Source organism: Candida dubliniensis, chromosome 2 (genome assembly GCF_000026945.1).
Source record: "Candida dubliniensis CD36 chromosome 2, complete sequence".
Lineage (NCBI taxonomy): Eukaryota > Fungi > Ascomycota > Pichiomycetes > Serinales > Debaryomycetaceae > Candida > Candida dubliniensis.
Genome location: NC_012861.1, coordinates 954,212 through 970,286, shown reverse-complemented (window position 1 = coordinate 970,286; position 16,075 = coordinate 954,212). Strand labels below are relative to the sequence as shown.

General features: G+C 28.7%; 8 protein-coding genes across 8 annotated transcripts, besides 2 other annotated features; 4 read left to right on the top strand and 4 right to left on the bottom strand. All coding sequences in view use genetic code 12, as the record gives it.

Annotated features, from left to right (window-relative positions):
* Positions 1-61: 61 nt before the first annotated feature.
* Positions 62-353: a mobile genetic element.
* A 2,190-nt stretch (positions 354-2,543) lies between these two features.
* Positions 2,544-3,101, top strand: CD36_19200 (60S ribosomal protein L17; the record flags this gene model as incomplete). Its single annotated transcript, XM_002418355.1, has 1 exon — positions 2,544-3,101. One exon carries the CDS (start codon positions 2,544-2,546, stop codon positions 3,099-3,101), a length of 558 nt encoding a protein of 185 aa, XP_002418400.1.
* A 1,067-nt stretch (positions 3,102-4,168) lies between these two features.
* Positions 4,169-4,654: a mobile genetic element.
* Positions 4,655-4,846: 192 nt separating this feature from the next.
* Positions 4,847-5,134, top strand: CD36_19190 (complex III subunit, putative; the record flags this gene model as incomplete). The annotated part of the gene is made up of 1 exon (XM_002418354.1): positions 4,847-5,134. One exon carries the CDS (start codon positions 4,847-4,849, stop codon positions 5,132-5,134), a length of 288 nt encoding a protein of 95 aa, XP_002418399.1.
* A 261-nt stretch (positions 5,135-5,395) lies between these two features.
* CD36_19180 (dimethylallyltranstransferase, putative) lies at positions 5,396-6,451 on the bottom strand (the record flags this gene model as incomplete). Its single annotated transcript, XM_002418353.1, has 1 exon — positions 5,396-6,451. One exon carries the CDS (start codon positions 6,449-6,451, stop codon positions 5,396-5,398), a length of 1,056 nt encoding a protein of 351 aa, XP_002418398.1.
* Positions 6,452-6,938: 487 nt separating this feature from the next.
* CD36_19170 (EBNA1-binding protein homolog, putative) lies at positions 6,939-8,228 on the bottom strand (the record flags this gene model as incomplete). The annotated part of the gene is made up of 1 exon (XM_002418352.1): positions 6,939-8,228. The coding sequence occupies one exon, from the start codon at positions 8,226-8,228 to the stop codon at positions 6,939-6,941; it is 1,290 nt and encodes a 429-aa protein (XP_002418397.1).
* A 376-nt stretch (positions 8,229-8,604) lies between these two features.
* Positions 8,605-9,837, bottom strand: CD36_19160 (mannosyltransferase, putative; the record flags this gene model as incomplete). Its single annotated transcript, XM_002418351.1, has 1 exon — positions 8,605-9,837. One exon carries the CDS (start codon positions 9,835-9,837, stop codon positions 8,605-8,607), a length of 1,233 nt encoding a protein of 410 aa, XP_002418396.1.
* A 1,496-nt stretch (positions 9,838-11,333) lies between these two features.
* On the top strand, positions 11,334-12,809 carry NDH51 (NADH dehydrogenase complex I subunit, putative; the record flags this gene model as incomplete). The annotated part of the gene is made up of 1 exon (XM_002418350.1): positions 11,334-12,809. The coding sequence occupies one exon, from the start codon at positions 11,334-11,336 to the stop codon at positions 12,807-12,809; it is 1,476 nt and encodes a 491-aa protein (XP_002418395.1).
* A 1,017-nt stretch (positions 12,810-13,826) lies between these two features.
* On the top strand, positions 13,827-14,894 carry CD36_19140 (vacuolar protein, putative; the record flags this gene model as incomplete). The annotated part of the gene is made up of 1 exon (XM_002418349.1): positions 13,827-14,894. The coding sequence occupies one exon, from the start codon at positions 13,827-13,829 to the stop codon at positions 14,892-14,894; it is 1,068 nt and encodes a 355-aa protein (XP_002418394.1).
* Positions 14,895-15,151: 257 nt separating this feature from the next.
* On the bottom strand, positions 15,152-15,883 carry CD36_19130 (RNA polymerase II mediator complex subunit, putative; the record flags this gene model as incomplete). Its single annotated transcript, XM_002418348.1, has 1 exon — positions 15,152-15,883. The coding sequence occupies one exon, from the start codon at positions 15,881-15,883 to the stop codon at positions 15,152-15,154; it is 732 nt and encodes a 243-aa protein (XP_002418393.1).
* Positions 15,884-16,075: the final 192 nt, after the last annotated feature.

Here is a 16,075-nt window from a genome sequence, read left to right as displayed (position 1 = left end):
GTCGAGTCGTTTTTTTTTTTTTTTTTTTTGGAAATATATATATTGTTATTGTTATTGTTATTGTTGGAATATGGAAGTATAACCCAAGTCGTGTAATTCAAGTCTAGTACAAAAACGATGAGCAAACTGAGAGAAACACTTTGTGTCATTGTAATATGAACAGACAGACCGAATAATAGCTTTAGACGAGAAAGCTGAATATATATAAAAGGAGACTAAAGGCCTTCTAATCTAAGTAAAGTAGTATAATAATAGAAAATAACGAGAATATATATATAATATGTGCGGTATGTATACATAAACTATGTCATGAGTTCTTGAGTTAACTCTGTGACACTGCACTAATTCTAACAGTTATTGTTATAGGTAAATTAATTGATATTAATCATTTACTATAATCATAATTTTAGTAAAAGTAACCAACTGATTCATTCATACGTGGCTTTATTATAACAAGATTAATATTAGTAACCATAACAATAATAATAATCTCTAGGTCATGGTTATTTACAATCAAGTGATAAATAAACATTTTTAATCAATTGGTTTGGTTTAATCTTTTGACCTTTTTTTTTTTTTATTCCTACTCCTACTCCTACTTTTACTCCTACTTTTACTCCTACTTCCTACTCCTACTTCTTATTCAAAAAGGACTATAAATAGATTTTGATTTCTTATTTCAGTTTATTTATTTGTTCAATATATGACCATATCTTTATAAGTCATATTTTTCTCAGTGAATGACATTTTAATTGTTTAATTGATATCAGTTTCAAATTACTCTTTCCTCAATACAAAAATCTATACCATATTATTAGTTTGAAGAAGAGATTTCGTATTTTACTCATCCCCCATCGCCATCCCCCTTTGCCTAGTATGACGTAGTAATTCCAATTAACCATTGAAGATAAGATAGTGTACAATTTGCCTAAATTATAGAAAACTAAAGCAACGAAACGAAACGAAACGAAAGAAGAACAGATAGAGACAAAGTCTTATCTATTTTAATGTTGATATTATAAATTATCTAAAAATAGACTGTGTGTGTGTGTGTGGAGGGGGAATATATTGTATATAGTAAAACAATAATGATGATGAAGAAGATGATGATGATGTTATGGAATTGTCATAAGAGTGATGTTTGTCTATATCTATATCTATATATCTATATCTATATATATATATATAATCCTTGAATTGGTTTTAAATTGAAATATTTTTGTTTTGTTTTATCAACTGTCCCTTCCCTCCCCCCTCCCTACAAAAAAAAAAGAAATTGGAAATTTTCCATTTAATAAATTGTTTAACTTTCAATTTTTAAAAGTATAGATTTTGTTTTATATATGATTTATGATTTATGATTTATCAAAAAATCTTGTATCTCTAAAATTAATTTCCCTTGAAGAAAGAAACAAAAATTTAATCCTTTAATTGGCCGCCAGAACGATTAAAAATATTTCATTTAATTAATTTCAATATTTGATTATAAATCATTAGAATTATTAAATTTGAAACAATCTAAATTAATAGAAATTAATATTTGTGGTGTGGTTATATCCTTCCTTAAATTAAATTAAATTAAATAAAATAAAATTCTAATTTATTCCCTATTCCCTATTACTATTTATAGATTTATCTTTAATTATAATTTGAGGATTCAAGAATTATCAAATTCATTTGAAAATTTATATATTTAAATTTTTTTTTAAAAAAAATTGACTATTTATTATTGTTATTAAATTGAAATGGATGCAAAATGAAACAAAAAAAATAAAAAAAAAAAAAAAAAAAAATTTTTGATTGGAAGGGATTTGATAGTTAAAGGACAATAAGTGGAATAGGGACGAAGAATATCATTAAAATTTTTTAAAAAAAAAAATATTCAGTATATCAAGACTAGTTTACAATGGAAATTTACTTGTGCTCTTGTATCTTTTCCAGGCTAAGGTAAAATAGTAATGATTTCCATTATATATAGATATAGATATTTTTTTTTTTGCAGCAAAATTCATGTAGTATCACGTTCTAGGGCTATAGCCCTAATTCTTTGTTTAATCCTGCATATTTGCCACTGGCAAATAGAAAAAAAAAAAAAAAAGAAAACTATATAGATAATTGTGGGCGTGAGTGTTCTCTTCCTCTTTTTTTCTGTTTTGTTTTTTTCTGGTGACAATCGTGGTGTTCGCCCTAAGTTTTTGTCGCGCAATGGACTTATACTCGTGGGCATACCATACGAAGTCTTTCAAGCACCCCCCAACAGTATAAGTCGTCGTCGTCGTCGTCGTCGTCGTCGTCTTCGTCGTCGTCGCGCACACATACTAACAAATTTTTGTTCGGCCCTCAATACACAACACAACACAACATCTCTCTTTTCCTCCCTCTCCCTTCCTCCCTTGTTCTCACTCCTCCTCTTCCTCCTCTTCCTCCTCCTCCTAACAAAATATTTTTCAAAGAAACGAAAACGAAAAGAACAGAAAAAAAAAAAAAAGAAAAATTTTCTTTACTACAATTTACCTTTCCTCATATTAATTAACAATTCAACAATGGTTCGTTACGCTGCCACTCCTGCTAACCCAGCCAAATCAGCTTCTGCTCGTGGTTCTTATTTAAGAGTTTCATTTAAAAACACTAGAGAAACTGCTCAAGCCATTAATGGATGGAAATTAGAAAGAGCTCAAAAATATTTAGATCAAGTTTTAGATCATCAAAGAGCCATTCCATTTAGAAGATATAATTCATCTATTGGTAGAACTGGTCAAGGTAAAGAATTTGGTGTTACTAAAGCTAGATGGCCTGCTAAATCAGTCAATTTTGTTAAAGATTTATTAAGAAATGCTCAAGCTAATGCTGAAGCTAAAGGTTTAGATTCTAATAAATTAATTATTTCTCATATTCAAGTTAATCATGCTCCAAAACAAAGAAGAAGAACTTATAGAGCTCATGGTAGAATTAATGCTTATCAATCTACTCCTTCTCATATTGAATTAACTTTGACTGAAGAAGATGAAATTGTTGAAAAATCAATTGAACAAAAACAAGTTAGATTAAATTCAAGACAAAGAGGTAGATTGGCTTCTCAAAAACGTTTAACTGCTGCTTAAAGAAAAAAATTATAGGAAAGTGAATTAATCATTTATTCATTTATTCATTGATTTTTTTTTCTTTTTGATTATTTGGAAGGGGAGTGAAAAACAAAAAATCCAACTAAACTGTTCATATGTATATTGTATGTTGGTTTTTGGTTTTTGGTTTTTGTTTTTGTTTTCTCTCTAATTCTTTTGCGGTATGTTCATAATGTATATTATAATAATATAAAATCAAAATATTAAAAACAAAGAGAAGAGAATAGCAGAGTAGAAATGAAATGGAAATGCTTTTTAGGATATCAATTATATGTATAAATAACTACTATTTTCATTTTCGAAAATGTATGTACGTGATGGATATAATAAAATGCAACAGAGTGCAAGATCAATTTTTTTTTTGGGGGTTTTTTTGCATTAAATGTGGTTCAGTCCATACTATTATCATTTCTCTCTTAAACTGAATTCCATAAGACGGGGATTCTAAAATGAAGATGTTTAAAGCCCCTCCCCCATCTCTCCCCCATCATTGCCAATCTTTTAATTATCAATTCAACTTGTACACCCTGTATTATTAAATTGAAAAATTGATGTAAGTTGTGAATACTAAATTCATGTTTATCTACATTAAATTGATTGTTGAAAATGAACCCGACTTACTAAATACAATAGAATATAACAATCAATTTATCTTGATATAAACCTCCCCCCCAAGCAATATCTACACATATCTAGAGTCTAATTTGTGTTATATTGCCAAAATCCACAAACGAGGTTCCAATTCTTTAAACAATTCTCTCTCTCTCTCTCTCTCTCTCTCTCTCCCTCTGATATTTTTAAACTTGTAGATTTAAAAATCACCAATTAATACATGGCACAGATTATTATTATTATTATTGGTGGTGGTGGTGGTATCTTCAATTAAACATATTCTCTAATAAGATCTTTTTTTTTTTTTTGAAAGTTGCAAAAAATCATCATCATCATCAACAACTATAAACTAAGAGAAGATTATCCTTTTTGTATGTTTCGCTATCTATTATATTAAAAATTAAAAAATTAAAGAAAAAAAGCCCAACCTATTGTGTCACACAGTCAGATCAACATACAAGGAATGTCGCTCAGACAGTCCACTGACTGTAACAGTTAAATAATATAGTAACTTATCCTTAAGTTATATTATTTACGATATAAAGAACTAATTACATAAAATGGATAAAAGGAAATTAATACAAGTAAAGACAGGAATAATGTTTACACATCTAATCTAATTCCTTGTTTCTTAAGAGATTGACAATATAAATAGTGGACAGAAGTAATTTATATTTTATATTATATATACTAGTTATATAGGATTAATTAATAGAAGAAAAAGTATAGTTAACTTAAAGAGATTTGAGAAGAGAAATCAAGGAAACAAAAGTAGTAAATCAACCAAAGGTTGAGATAGTTCATATCTGAGCAATAGAGTGTATTCGAAACATAAGGTAAAAGATGAACAAGTTGAGGTTATTTCAATTACATTGGTTAGTGCGATGTTCAATTAAGCTTAATTATTAGGCTGTGTGACATATTGTGTTCCTGCATATAGTCTGGCCAATAATAACATAGAAAATTCAATCTTACAAACAACCAAACAGAGACAGAGAGAGACAGAGACACACAACGTAAGAAAAAAAAAAAAATCAAAGCACTCCAATTATCATCATCTTTTTTTGAAAACCACCACATTTTTACAAATATTAATATATATATTCATCATAATGGCAGGTGCACCACATCCACATACTTATATGGGCTGGTGGGGTAGTTTAGGCTCCCCAAAACAAAAATATATTACTCAATATACTATTTCTCCATATGCTGCTAAACCATTAAAAGGGGCTGCTTATAATGCTATTTTCAATACTTTTAGAAGAACTAAAAATCAATTTCTTTATGTTGCTATTCCATTTGTTGTTATTTGGAGTATTTGGACTAGAGCTAGAGATTATAATGAATATTTATATACTAAAGAAGGTAGAGAAGAATTGGAAAGAGTTAATGTTTAAGATAATTAATGATTGGAAACATATTATTATTATTGTTGTACAATGTGTATAAACAAGTTTCCTTATTATTTAAATATATATATATATATATATATGTACATACATACATACATATAAATGAAGAAGAAATTTGATAATTTGATAATTTGAATTGAATTGAATAATGAAATAGACTTTTGGTTAATTCATTGATTGATTGATTATATTATATTATGTTTTGCTTTATTTTATTTTGATTTTGATTTCTATGGACAAAAAACTCTATTTAGATCTTTTATAAACTTTACTCAAAAAAGCAGTTAAAACATCTTTCTTTAAACCTCTAGATTCATCAATTTGATCAATTTGTTTTCTTAATTTACTAACAATTGATTCTTCATAATCATGATAAATTTTTTCTAATCCCAATTGTTTAAATAAATCTTTACATTTTTGTTCACATTCATCATTTTTTTTACCATAATTATTATCTAATAATTGACGTTGTTCAGGTGTAACAATTAATAAAGCTTGATTAATAACCCAAGAACATTTATTATCTTTAATATCAGTACCAATTTTCCCAATTTGTTCTGGAGTACCAAAACAATCCAAAAAATCATCTTGAATTTGAAAATATTCTCCCAAAGGAATTAAAATATCTTTAACTTGTTTTAAATCTTTTTCATTATTAATACCACTCATATACATTGCCAATACTACTGGTAAATAAAATGAATAATAAGCAGTTTTAAAAATAACAATGAAAGAATGTTTATCTAATGAAAATTTATTTAAATCAACAATTTCTTCATCAGCAGTAATTAAATCTAATAATTGACCTAATTCAGTTTGGAAAGTGACTTCATGAAATAAATCTAATAAATCAACATAATAAGGATCTTGACGGAAATGATTTTTCAATAAAATATAAATGGCACCTTCTAACATAAATGAATCATTAATAGCAATATTATTAACTCCTTCAACTAAATACCAACATGGTTGACCTCTTCTAGTTTTTGATTGATCCATCATATCATCAGCAACTAAAAAATATGCTTGTAATAATTCAATAGCCCAACCTAATATAGCAACTTTTTTATATTCAGTATCATTTAATTTATCACTAGTAGTATTATTTAAAATAGCATAAGTATCAACAACAGATAATCCTCGATTTAATTTCCCTCCGGGAGTATTATAATTTAAACTTTTAATAAACCAATCAATGGCTTCTTGTGGCATATTATATGACAATAAAATTTGTTTCAATTCTTTGATTAAATCTTCGAAAACATTAAGAAATCTTTCTTTAGCAACAAGTTTATCAGACATTATGAATAATATGATTTGGTTAAGTTTGGTTGTAAAGAAAGAATTGGTAGTTGTTTTAAGGAGTGTCTTGTTTTTTTTTTTTTTTTTCAATTTTTAAAAACAAACTTTCTCGAGAGAGAGAGAGTAGTAGTATGTGTGTGTGTGTCGTCCAAATTATAAATGAATAATTTAACTCATACGATTTAAATTCTTTTAAGCGCATAAAAAAGAAAAAAACAAAAACAAAAGACAATGATGATGATGAACAGACAAGGCTAATACGCGTAATAGTAATATCAGATCAGATCAGATCAGATCTCACACCATTATTCAAAGATTTATTACCTTCTTCTTAAGGTATAAATCTTATTGATGATAAGCACTATTAGTTAATGGCTTTTAAAGGGGAAAGGAAAGGAAAGGAAAGGAAAGGAAAGGAAAGGGGAAGGAAAGAATTGGGGATTAATTTTTCTATGTATTATATTCTTCCTATACAACAATTTCATTCTTAATGTTTTTTATTACGTTTACTTTTACCTGGTCTTGAAGATGATTTACCTTTCATTTTTCTTGTTGAAAATCCACTAATATCAGCTGATGAAGCAGCATCATTTTCTCTTTTACCTCTTTTTTTACCACCAAATCCATATTTTGCATCTTTAGCTAATCTTTTAGAATTTGGTTTTCTTCTTTTATTATCACCACCAGTACGATTATTTTCAGTGGCTTCTTCTAAAGCAATTTGAAAATCATCATCATCATTATCATAATCATTATCATTACTAATTTCATTAGCACCTCTTTTCTTTTTCAATGATTTAATTTTTTCTAAAATTTCTTTCTTTTGTTTAGCTCTTTCTTGTAAAGTAGCATGTTGAACTTGTTTACCAAATTTTTTCAATTGTCGTTGTCTTTTAGCTTCTTCAGATGCTTTTTTATTAGCAGCTTCAGTTAATAATTTATTTTTCAATTTATCCATATGTTCATCACTTTTAACCATTTCAGCAAAATAATCCATAGGACGAGAAAATGGAATTTTTAATTTTAATAATGTTTTACGTGATTGTTTAACTGCATCTAATCCTTGTTTATAAAATAATAATTCTCTTTCAGTATCATTATAAATATCTTTAATTTCTGATTCAATTTTATTATCACTAATTATTGATTGATGTTCAATAAATGAATGTTTTGACCAAGGTAATTCAATACGAGCTAAAGATTCTCTTAATGCTGCCATATTATTAATGGTTAATTTGGTATGAGGAACTATATCAGCATCAGAATCAACTTCAACATCAGATAATGGAATATCATCTTTTGGTTCGTCGTTAAGTTCTTCTTCTTCTTCTTCTTCTTCTTCTTCCTCCTCTTCTTCATCATCATTGATATCACTTTCACTTTCACTAGCTGCCAACTTTTCCAAATCCAATTCTTCTTCTTCTTCTTCTTCTTCTTCTTCCTCGCTATCTTCTGCTTCCTCTTCTTCCTCTTCTTCCTTTTCTTCCTCTTGTTGTTTAGATTGTAATTTCTTCAACCTTCTTTGTTCCTTTTTAGATAAAACTTCACTTTGATAATCATCATTTTTATTAGTATTTGATTTCTTTGATTTCTTGTTTGATTTAACTTTAGTAATCACTGGAGTTTCTATAGTTTCTTCTTTTTCTTCTTCTTGTGGTTGTTGTTGTTGTTGTTGTTCTACTACTGAAATTTTCTTAGTTGGTTTTGATTTTGCCTTATCAATGGCATCCAATAATTGATGACTTTTCAATTGTTGTTTCAATATACTTCTAGCCATGATTATTATTCTATTTTGGGGAGTAATGAGACTATTAATATTGATGAGATGAAAGAGAGAAATTTTTATGATATTTTTTTTTTTGTTTTTTTTTTGTTTTTTGCTGGTACTAGAGTAAGTAGTAGTAGTAGTATCAAAATTATTGCGATGAGGAAGGAGGAAGGGGGGAAGAGGAAAACCAAACTCTTCATTATTTTTACTGGCCTTGTATTTTTTTTTTTTCTTTTTGTTAGTCTTTCTAATAAACTAAATTGCAAAAAAAAAAAGTAGTCAAACCATTTAACAACTTATAAATAAAAGGTTTTCTCTATTTAATATTAATACAACATAAGAACTTCCACCTATCTAACTCTATATTCTATTCTCAAATTATCATTTAATCCCGTTTATAATCAATCTGATTAAGAAATCTTTTACCAGAACCATATTTCCACCATCGAGGTAAACAACTATATACATTAGTATCAATGGTTCGATTAATTTTATCTTCTGATTGTCGAGAAACACAAACACATCTTTTAGAAGCTAATATATCATCAGCCAGAGGACATGCTAAATAAGGTGCATGATAATATCCAATATCTTCAAAATGATGAATTGAATCTTTATCAACCAATAAACTTAATCCTATAGTATGAACTGGTGCATCCCCCCAACGTTCATAATAAAACCCACCAGTATAATCTAAATATTGGAAAAAAGTTTCATATGATTGATTACGGAAAAAATTCAAATTACCAATTTCAAAATTCGACCAAAAATGACAAAGATTATAATCAGTTGCTGAAGGAATTAAATCAATATAATGATTTAAAGAAATTTCTTTACTAATTAAAAATTCAATAGCATTATTTGGATGAATTAATTCGGGATATTTTTCCATAAATGATTCCACTGTAGACCATAAATTAGGAATAGTATTTTCATATTCAGTAATAGCAATAATAAATCCATATATTTTATTATTAATTCGAAGAAATTCAAATGGATCATATTGAAAATCACACATATATTCAACATTTGGTTCAACTCGGAAATACCAATCATAATTTAATAATCTTTTTTGTTTATAAAAAAATCCAGAATTGAAATGACACATATTACGATAAGATCTAATTCCACCATAAATAACATTAGTTTTAGAATTATTTAAATTTTCTTGTAATTTTGTTTCATTAATAAATAATGGAGGTTGCCAATCTTCGGTTGGAATCAATTCATAAAAAGTTTCACCACTAGCCATTAATGTAGTTTTCTCAATAAATTCTTCAGTAAATGGTTCATCATTAAAAAAAATCCAAGGATATTTATAATCTCGATTAAATCGATCTTCTAATGATCGTATTGATTGTAAAGCTCCTTCCAATTCAATATTTCTCACTAACATTACCATGGTAGCATTTTCTTTCCCTAATTGTTTCCTATTTTCTGATGGATATATTTTATCTAAATATTGATTACTAGCTAATTTGGGTTGATCTTTCGCTAGTGGATAATATGGTGGTGGAAATGATTCAATCGATTTAAACTGAGAGAAATAATTTAACACAAAATAATAATATATAGATAGTATAACACCACTTATAAATGCAATAAAATAATTTGTCATGGTTGAAAAGTTGTAAATAGGTGACACTTATAGGGATAGGGATAGTAGTAATAGCTAAAAAAGCAAATCCAATTCGTTAGATAGATGTTATTAGATGAAACGTTAGAGCAAGAAGCAAATTAAACAAAAGAAGAAAAAACAATGGTGGGCGAAAAAAAAAAAAAAACAACAACAACAAAAGCTTGTGGCTGATTATGTAATATTGGGTGTACATTATCTCAATCTATAGGGGGGAACAAGAATTTCATCTGGACGGAGCACGTGACAGACACCAGTACCCCCCCCCCCATAAGCAAGTCAATTACATACCACCAAATATATATCAAAACTTCCATAAGGTTTTGATTTTTATGTTAAATAAAGATTTATTCATTGAATCTGGGTAAGAAAGAGAAGTTTCCAATATATACAAAAGTAGAATAGAAGTTCTACTGTGTTGAATTTTTTAGTTGTTTTTTGGTATTAAAATTTGTTGCAAAAAATATTGATTCAAAAATATCTTCATCATTCAGTTTTTTTTTTTTTACACACACATGTTGTCATCATACAAAATTCAAACTAGGTGATTATTGGTTATCATTGACATCCTACAAATATTATCGATAATATAACCAACTTTAAAGTAATAAGTACAATATTCTATATGTTTCATGTTCACCTCGTTGAATGAAATTCAAAGAAGCAAAAATAAACAAGATTGGCAATTGATCCAAAAAAAAAAATCTTCATAAAATTGACATGAAGTATCTCAGGTCAACCCTTGATGATTCTTACTTAGTTTGTGTTTTTATTTGTTGCAAAACTTATACTAGCAAAAAACAAGAGAGAGAAGAGTTCCCGTTTAGAACCCGGATTGGAGTTGCTATTACATTCTAATAAATAGCTATCAAGTATTCAGATACAAAATCCTTTAATCCTTTAATCCTTTAATCCTTTAATCCTTTCAATGCTGATAGATATATTGGTTCCTGATTAGCACTAGCACTAGCACCAATAGTAAAAGCAGCAGGGAAGAAAATTTACTATAATTGTATGCGTTGTGTTGTGTTGTTTTGTGTTGTCTGGTAGTGCATATAAAATCAATACTTAGTTTCTTCATTCTACCCAATAATATTAAAGCAAATCCAATTACGCAAAATTTTCAATAATTAAAATATTCCCTAACAAAACAAAAAACATCTTGTCTTTCTCTCTTGTGCACCAATAAACATTACAATAATTTTCCAATTCTCTCTCAGACATCCAATCAAAAAAAAAAAAAAAGAAAAAATAGACAACATTTCCCATCATCGTCCTCATCATTATCATCATTATCATTATCATCATCTTATCATTGTTTAATAGTAAACTTTAATTCAACTTCCTTCCCTATCCCCCTCCCCATTTAACACTTTAATATATTCTACAACATCACACACATATTCATAGATTACAATTGTCAAACACCCAACACTTAACACTTAACAACAACAACACTTAACAACAACAAACAAACCATGCTTAGCAATTTTAAAATAAAACCACCACGCACATTACTACGTGGATTAGCCACTGCTGCTGCTGACCCAGCTGCCAATCCTAATAGAGTACATGGTGGATTAAAAGATCAAGATCGTATATTTCAAAATGTTTATGGAACTTATGGTCATGATTTAAAATCAGCTCAAAAAATGGGTGATTGGTATAAAACCAAAGAAATCATATTAAAAGGAGATAAATGGATTATTGATGAGATGAAAAAATCCGGATTAAGAGGTCGTGGAGGTGCTGGTTTCCCTTCAGGATTAAAATGGTCATTTATGAATCCACCTGGTTGGGAAAAAAATGTTGGACCAAGATATTTAGTTGTTAATGCTGATGAAGGAGAACCTGGTACTTGTAAAGATAGAGAAATCATTAGAAAAGATCCTCATAAATTGGTTGAAGGTTGTTTATTGGCTGGTAGAGCTATGAATGCCACTGCTGCTTATATTTATATTAGAGGTGAATTTTATAATGAAACAGTTGTTTTACAAAATGCCATTAATGAAGCTTATAAAGCAGGATTGATTGGTAAAAATGCATGTGGATCAGGTTATGATTTTGATGTTTATATCCATCGTGGTATGGGTGCCTATATTTGTGGTGAAGAAACTGCTTTAATTGAATCTATCGAAGGTAAAGCCGGTAAACCAAGATTGAAACCACCTTTCCCAGCTGGTGTTGGTTTATTTGGTAGACCAACTACTGTTGCCAATGTTGAAAGTGTATCAGTTGCTCCAACTATTTTGAGAAGAGGTGGTGATTGGTTTGCTTCATTTGGTCGTGAAAGAAATTCCGGAACTAAATTGTTTTGTATTTCTGGTCATGTCAATGAACCATGTACTGTTGAAGAAGAAATGTCAATCCCATTGAAAGAATTATTAGAAAAACATTGTGGTGGTATTGTTGGAGGTTGGGATAATTTATTAGGGGTTATTCCTGGTGGATCTTCGGTACCTATTATGCCTAAAGAAACATGTGATAATGTTTTAATGGATTATGATGCCTTAAGAGATGTTGGATCCGGATTAGGTACTGCTGCTGTTATTGTTATGAATAAACAAACCGATATTATAAGGGCAATTCAAAGATTTTCTCATTTCTATAAACATGAATCTTGTGGTCAATGTACTCCATGTCGTGAAGGTACCACTTGGTTACAAAGAATGATGGATAGATTTTATACTGGTCAAGCCACTGAAAAGGAAATCGATATGATTTTTGAATTGACTAAAGAAATTGAAGGTCACACTATTTGTGCTTTGGGTGATGCTGCAGCTTGGCCAGTTCAAGGTTTAATCAAATCATTTAGACCAGTTATGGTGGATAGAATTAAAGAATTCCAACAAAAACACAATGGTGAACAACTTGAATATGGTGGATGGGTAGATGGTGGTAAAGTAAAGAATGGTGTTGTTATTGACAATCCATTACCATCTGGTCATCATTAGACGATAATTATGAGAAACAACTATCACCCTTAATTATTCATTTTGCATATTTATTATTATTATTATTATTATTATTATTACCATTTTTTTTTTTTTGTTCACTTTGATGTTTTGTTAGGGGGTTGATCTTTAGAAGTTTATTATAATGATCTGCCTCGAAACCATCTTAAACAATTTATTATTGGCGTAATATATATATATATATATATATATATATATATAGTATTTGATTTAAAAATATGTATGTATACTAGTATAAAGTTTATTATTTGATTTGTAAAGCTTTGCATGTAATTGAAGACAATGGTTATTTCGGGTATAACTTGAACCGACTTTTTTTTAAACGGCACGAAAAAAAAAAATAGTTTAAAAGATAATGAATAATTGTTGGCTTTTACTCTTTGCAATTAGATTACCCTATCTTAAGCTTATATAGTATAACACGAAATCTAGATCATAAATTGTTCACTTCTGGTGTTATTTATTCTTTTTCTGTATTAGACTATTACTAAGCCATTAAAAGAATAATATGCCATCACCTTTTTTTTCAGGTTATTCGTTCTTGAGTTCTTGATGTTTGTGTAATTTAAGATAGGGATATTAAGTTCAAACGGTGGTTTATAATCACATTGATTTAAACCATTGCTTACAAGAATTTGTAGTTAATAGATGAGCTTGATAAATGATCATTTTTCTTATTATTGTAGTGTTAGTCGGTTTTACCCTTGAAATGATATTATTGTTTTAACACTATAATATTTTGACATTTATGTTTTTTTTTTTTTCGCACCAACAACTCCGACAAGCCAAAAAAAAATTTTTTTGTTTCAAACAAACAAACAAACAAAACAGACAGCAAAGAAAAAAAAAAAAATCAATCAAATCATTCTCATTACATATAGACCCTCTTCATAATAATCACTACATCCTTCCTTCCTTCTTCTTTTTCTACTTCTTCTTCTTCTAGAAAATCAATAATTTAAAGACCAGTCCCCTTTTTCTCTTTCTGTCTCAACAATGAAGGTGTCTAAATTCTTATTCACCTTAACCTTATTATCTACTAGTTGTCTAGCCATCATTGAAAACATTGATGGTTCAATAGAAGATACTCATGATTCATTACTGCCAACCGTTGATAAATCAACTCATAAATTAGGTGTACAACCACTAGAAGATGAAGATAATCATCCAACACCAAAACATTCCAAACAACCATTAGATCCATATAAAAACGGCGGCAAACTTGGTCATGAAGCCTCATCATCATCCTCATCCTCATCCTCGTCATCATCATCTAATGAAAATCAAGAACTTCCTGATACATCATATAATGCATTTATCATGTCAATTTCCATGATTATTGTTTCTGAAATTGGTGATAAAACATTTTTAATTGCTGCATTAATGGCTATGAGAAATTCAAGAATTGTTGTGTTTTCAGCAGCATTTTCATCGTTAGTAGTAATGACAGTATTATCAGGAGTTGTTGGTCATGCATTACCTACATTAATTTCACAAAGATTGACACAATTTTTAGCATCAATATTATTTATTATATTTGGAGTTAAATTATTAAGAGAAGGATTAGCCATGAGTAAAGATGTGGGTGTTGATGAAGAAATGGCAGAAGTAGAAGAAGAAATTGCCATGAGTAAATTAAATACTCAAATGAATGATATTGAAGGTGGTGTTACTACTGGTGGAGCAATCACATCATCTAATAATAATAATAATAATAATAATAATAATACTCCAGTTTATGTTGAAATTGGTAATCAGATTCAAAATTTAGCAACATTTGTGTTTACACCAGTTTGGATTCAAGTATTTGTCATGACATTTTTAGGAGAATGGGGTGATAGATCACAAATTGCTACTATTGCCATGGCAGCCGGTTCAGAATATTGGTTTGTTATCCTTGGTGCCATTATTGGTCATGGACTTTGTACTGCTGCTGCTTGTATTGGTGGTAAATATTTGGCTAAAAAAATTTCCATGAGAAATGTTACCATTGGTGGAGCCATTGCATTTTTTATTTTTGCTATGTTGTATTTCTATGATGCTTATTATGGCATTGAAAGTTAAAATGTCCCTTCCTATTTTTAATAGAAAAGATAAAGGCCAGAGGTTTTTGAGGAGTGAAGTTGTCTTTGTAATTTTATTTATTAGATTCAAGTATAACATATATACACACACATATTCATATGTTGAATTTCCTCCTTATAGCAATACTTATAGATTAGAAAGAACGAATGAATAACAAATAAATATGTCACCTCTTTAGAATAATACAAATCACCACCTCCACCACCACCACCACAACCACCATCTTCCTACTTTCTTCATATCTGACCTTGACACATGAATTTCAATACTTGATTTGGATGTAACCCTTTTTGACCTCCAGCAGTTATTTTCAATTCAATTTGTTCTCGTTCAAATTCTTTATCCTTTTTCTCTTTAATTTCTTGTTTCCCCTGTGGAGTTTCCATATGATCCAATTCTTCTACTGTATGAAACCCATAAAATTGGAATTCATCACGTAATTCTTGAATTTTGGCAAGACATAATTGAACCCATTGATCCATTTTTAATAAATCTACTTGTTGATCAAATTTATTTTTATTTTTATTTTTACTTTTATTTTTACTTTCATTTTCCATAATTAATTTAGCACCATTTATCCATTCATCAACTTCAGGGGCAACTTTTTTCCTTAATAATGTGGTTAACATATTTTCATGAGCAGAAGTAGGGAAAATTGGAGTTGGATAAACATTGGTATTACGTAAAAGATCTTCATTATTATATAATTGATTAGTTATTGACATTAATTGAGTAATTAATACTTGAAATTGATTTTGAAAATACAGATATGAAGGTAATTTGATCTTTTGTGGATGACGATTATGATTATTTATTTGATCAGCTAATTTGGTTAGTGATTGACGAATTTGATTTAATCGATTTCTAATTGATTCTAATACATCATAAGGGATTTGACTAAAATCTGTCAGAGGAGGTAATGAGGTTGGAACTGATGGTGAATTAGGGTTGAATGGTGTTTGACTCATGTTTGGTGCAAGTTGCTTTTTAATACAAAATGAAATGAAATGAAATGAAACGACGAATGTCTGTAGGAAAGAAAGTAGGTTTAGTGTTTTATTAAAGTTGATGATATATAGTATTTCTATACTAAGATGTGTTTGTTTTTCAGGTCAAAAAAAAAAAAAAAAAATATATATATATATATAAAAAAAAATTAT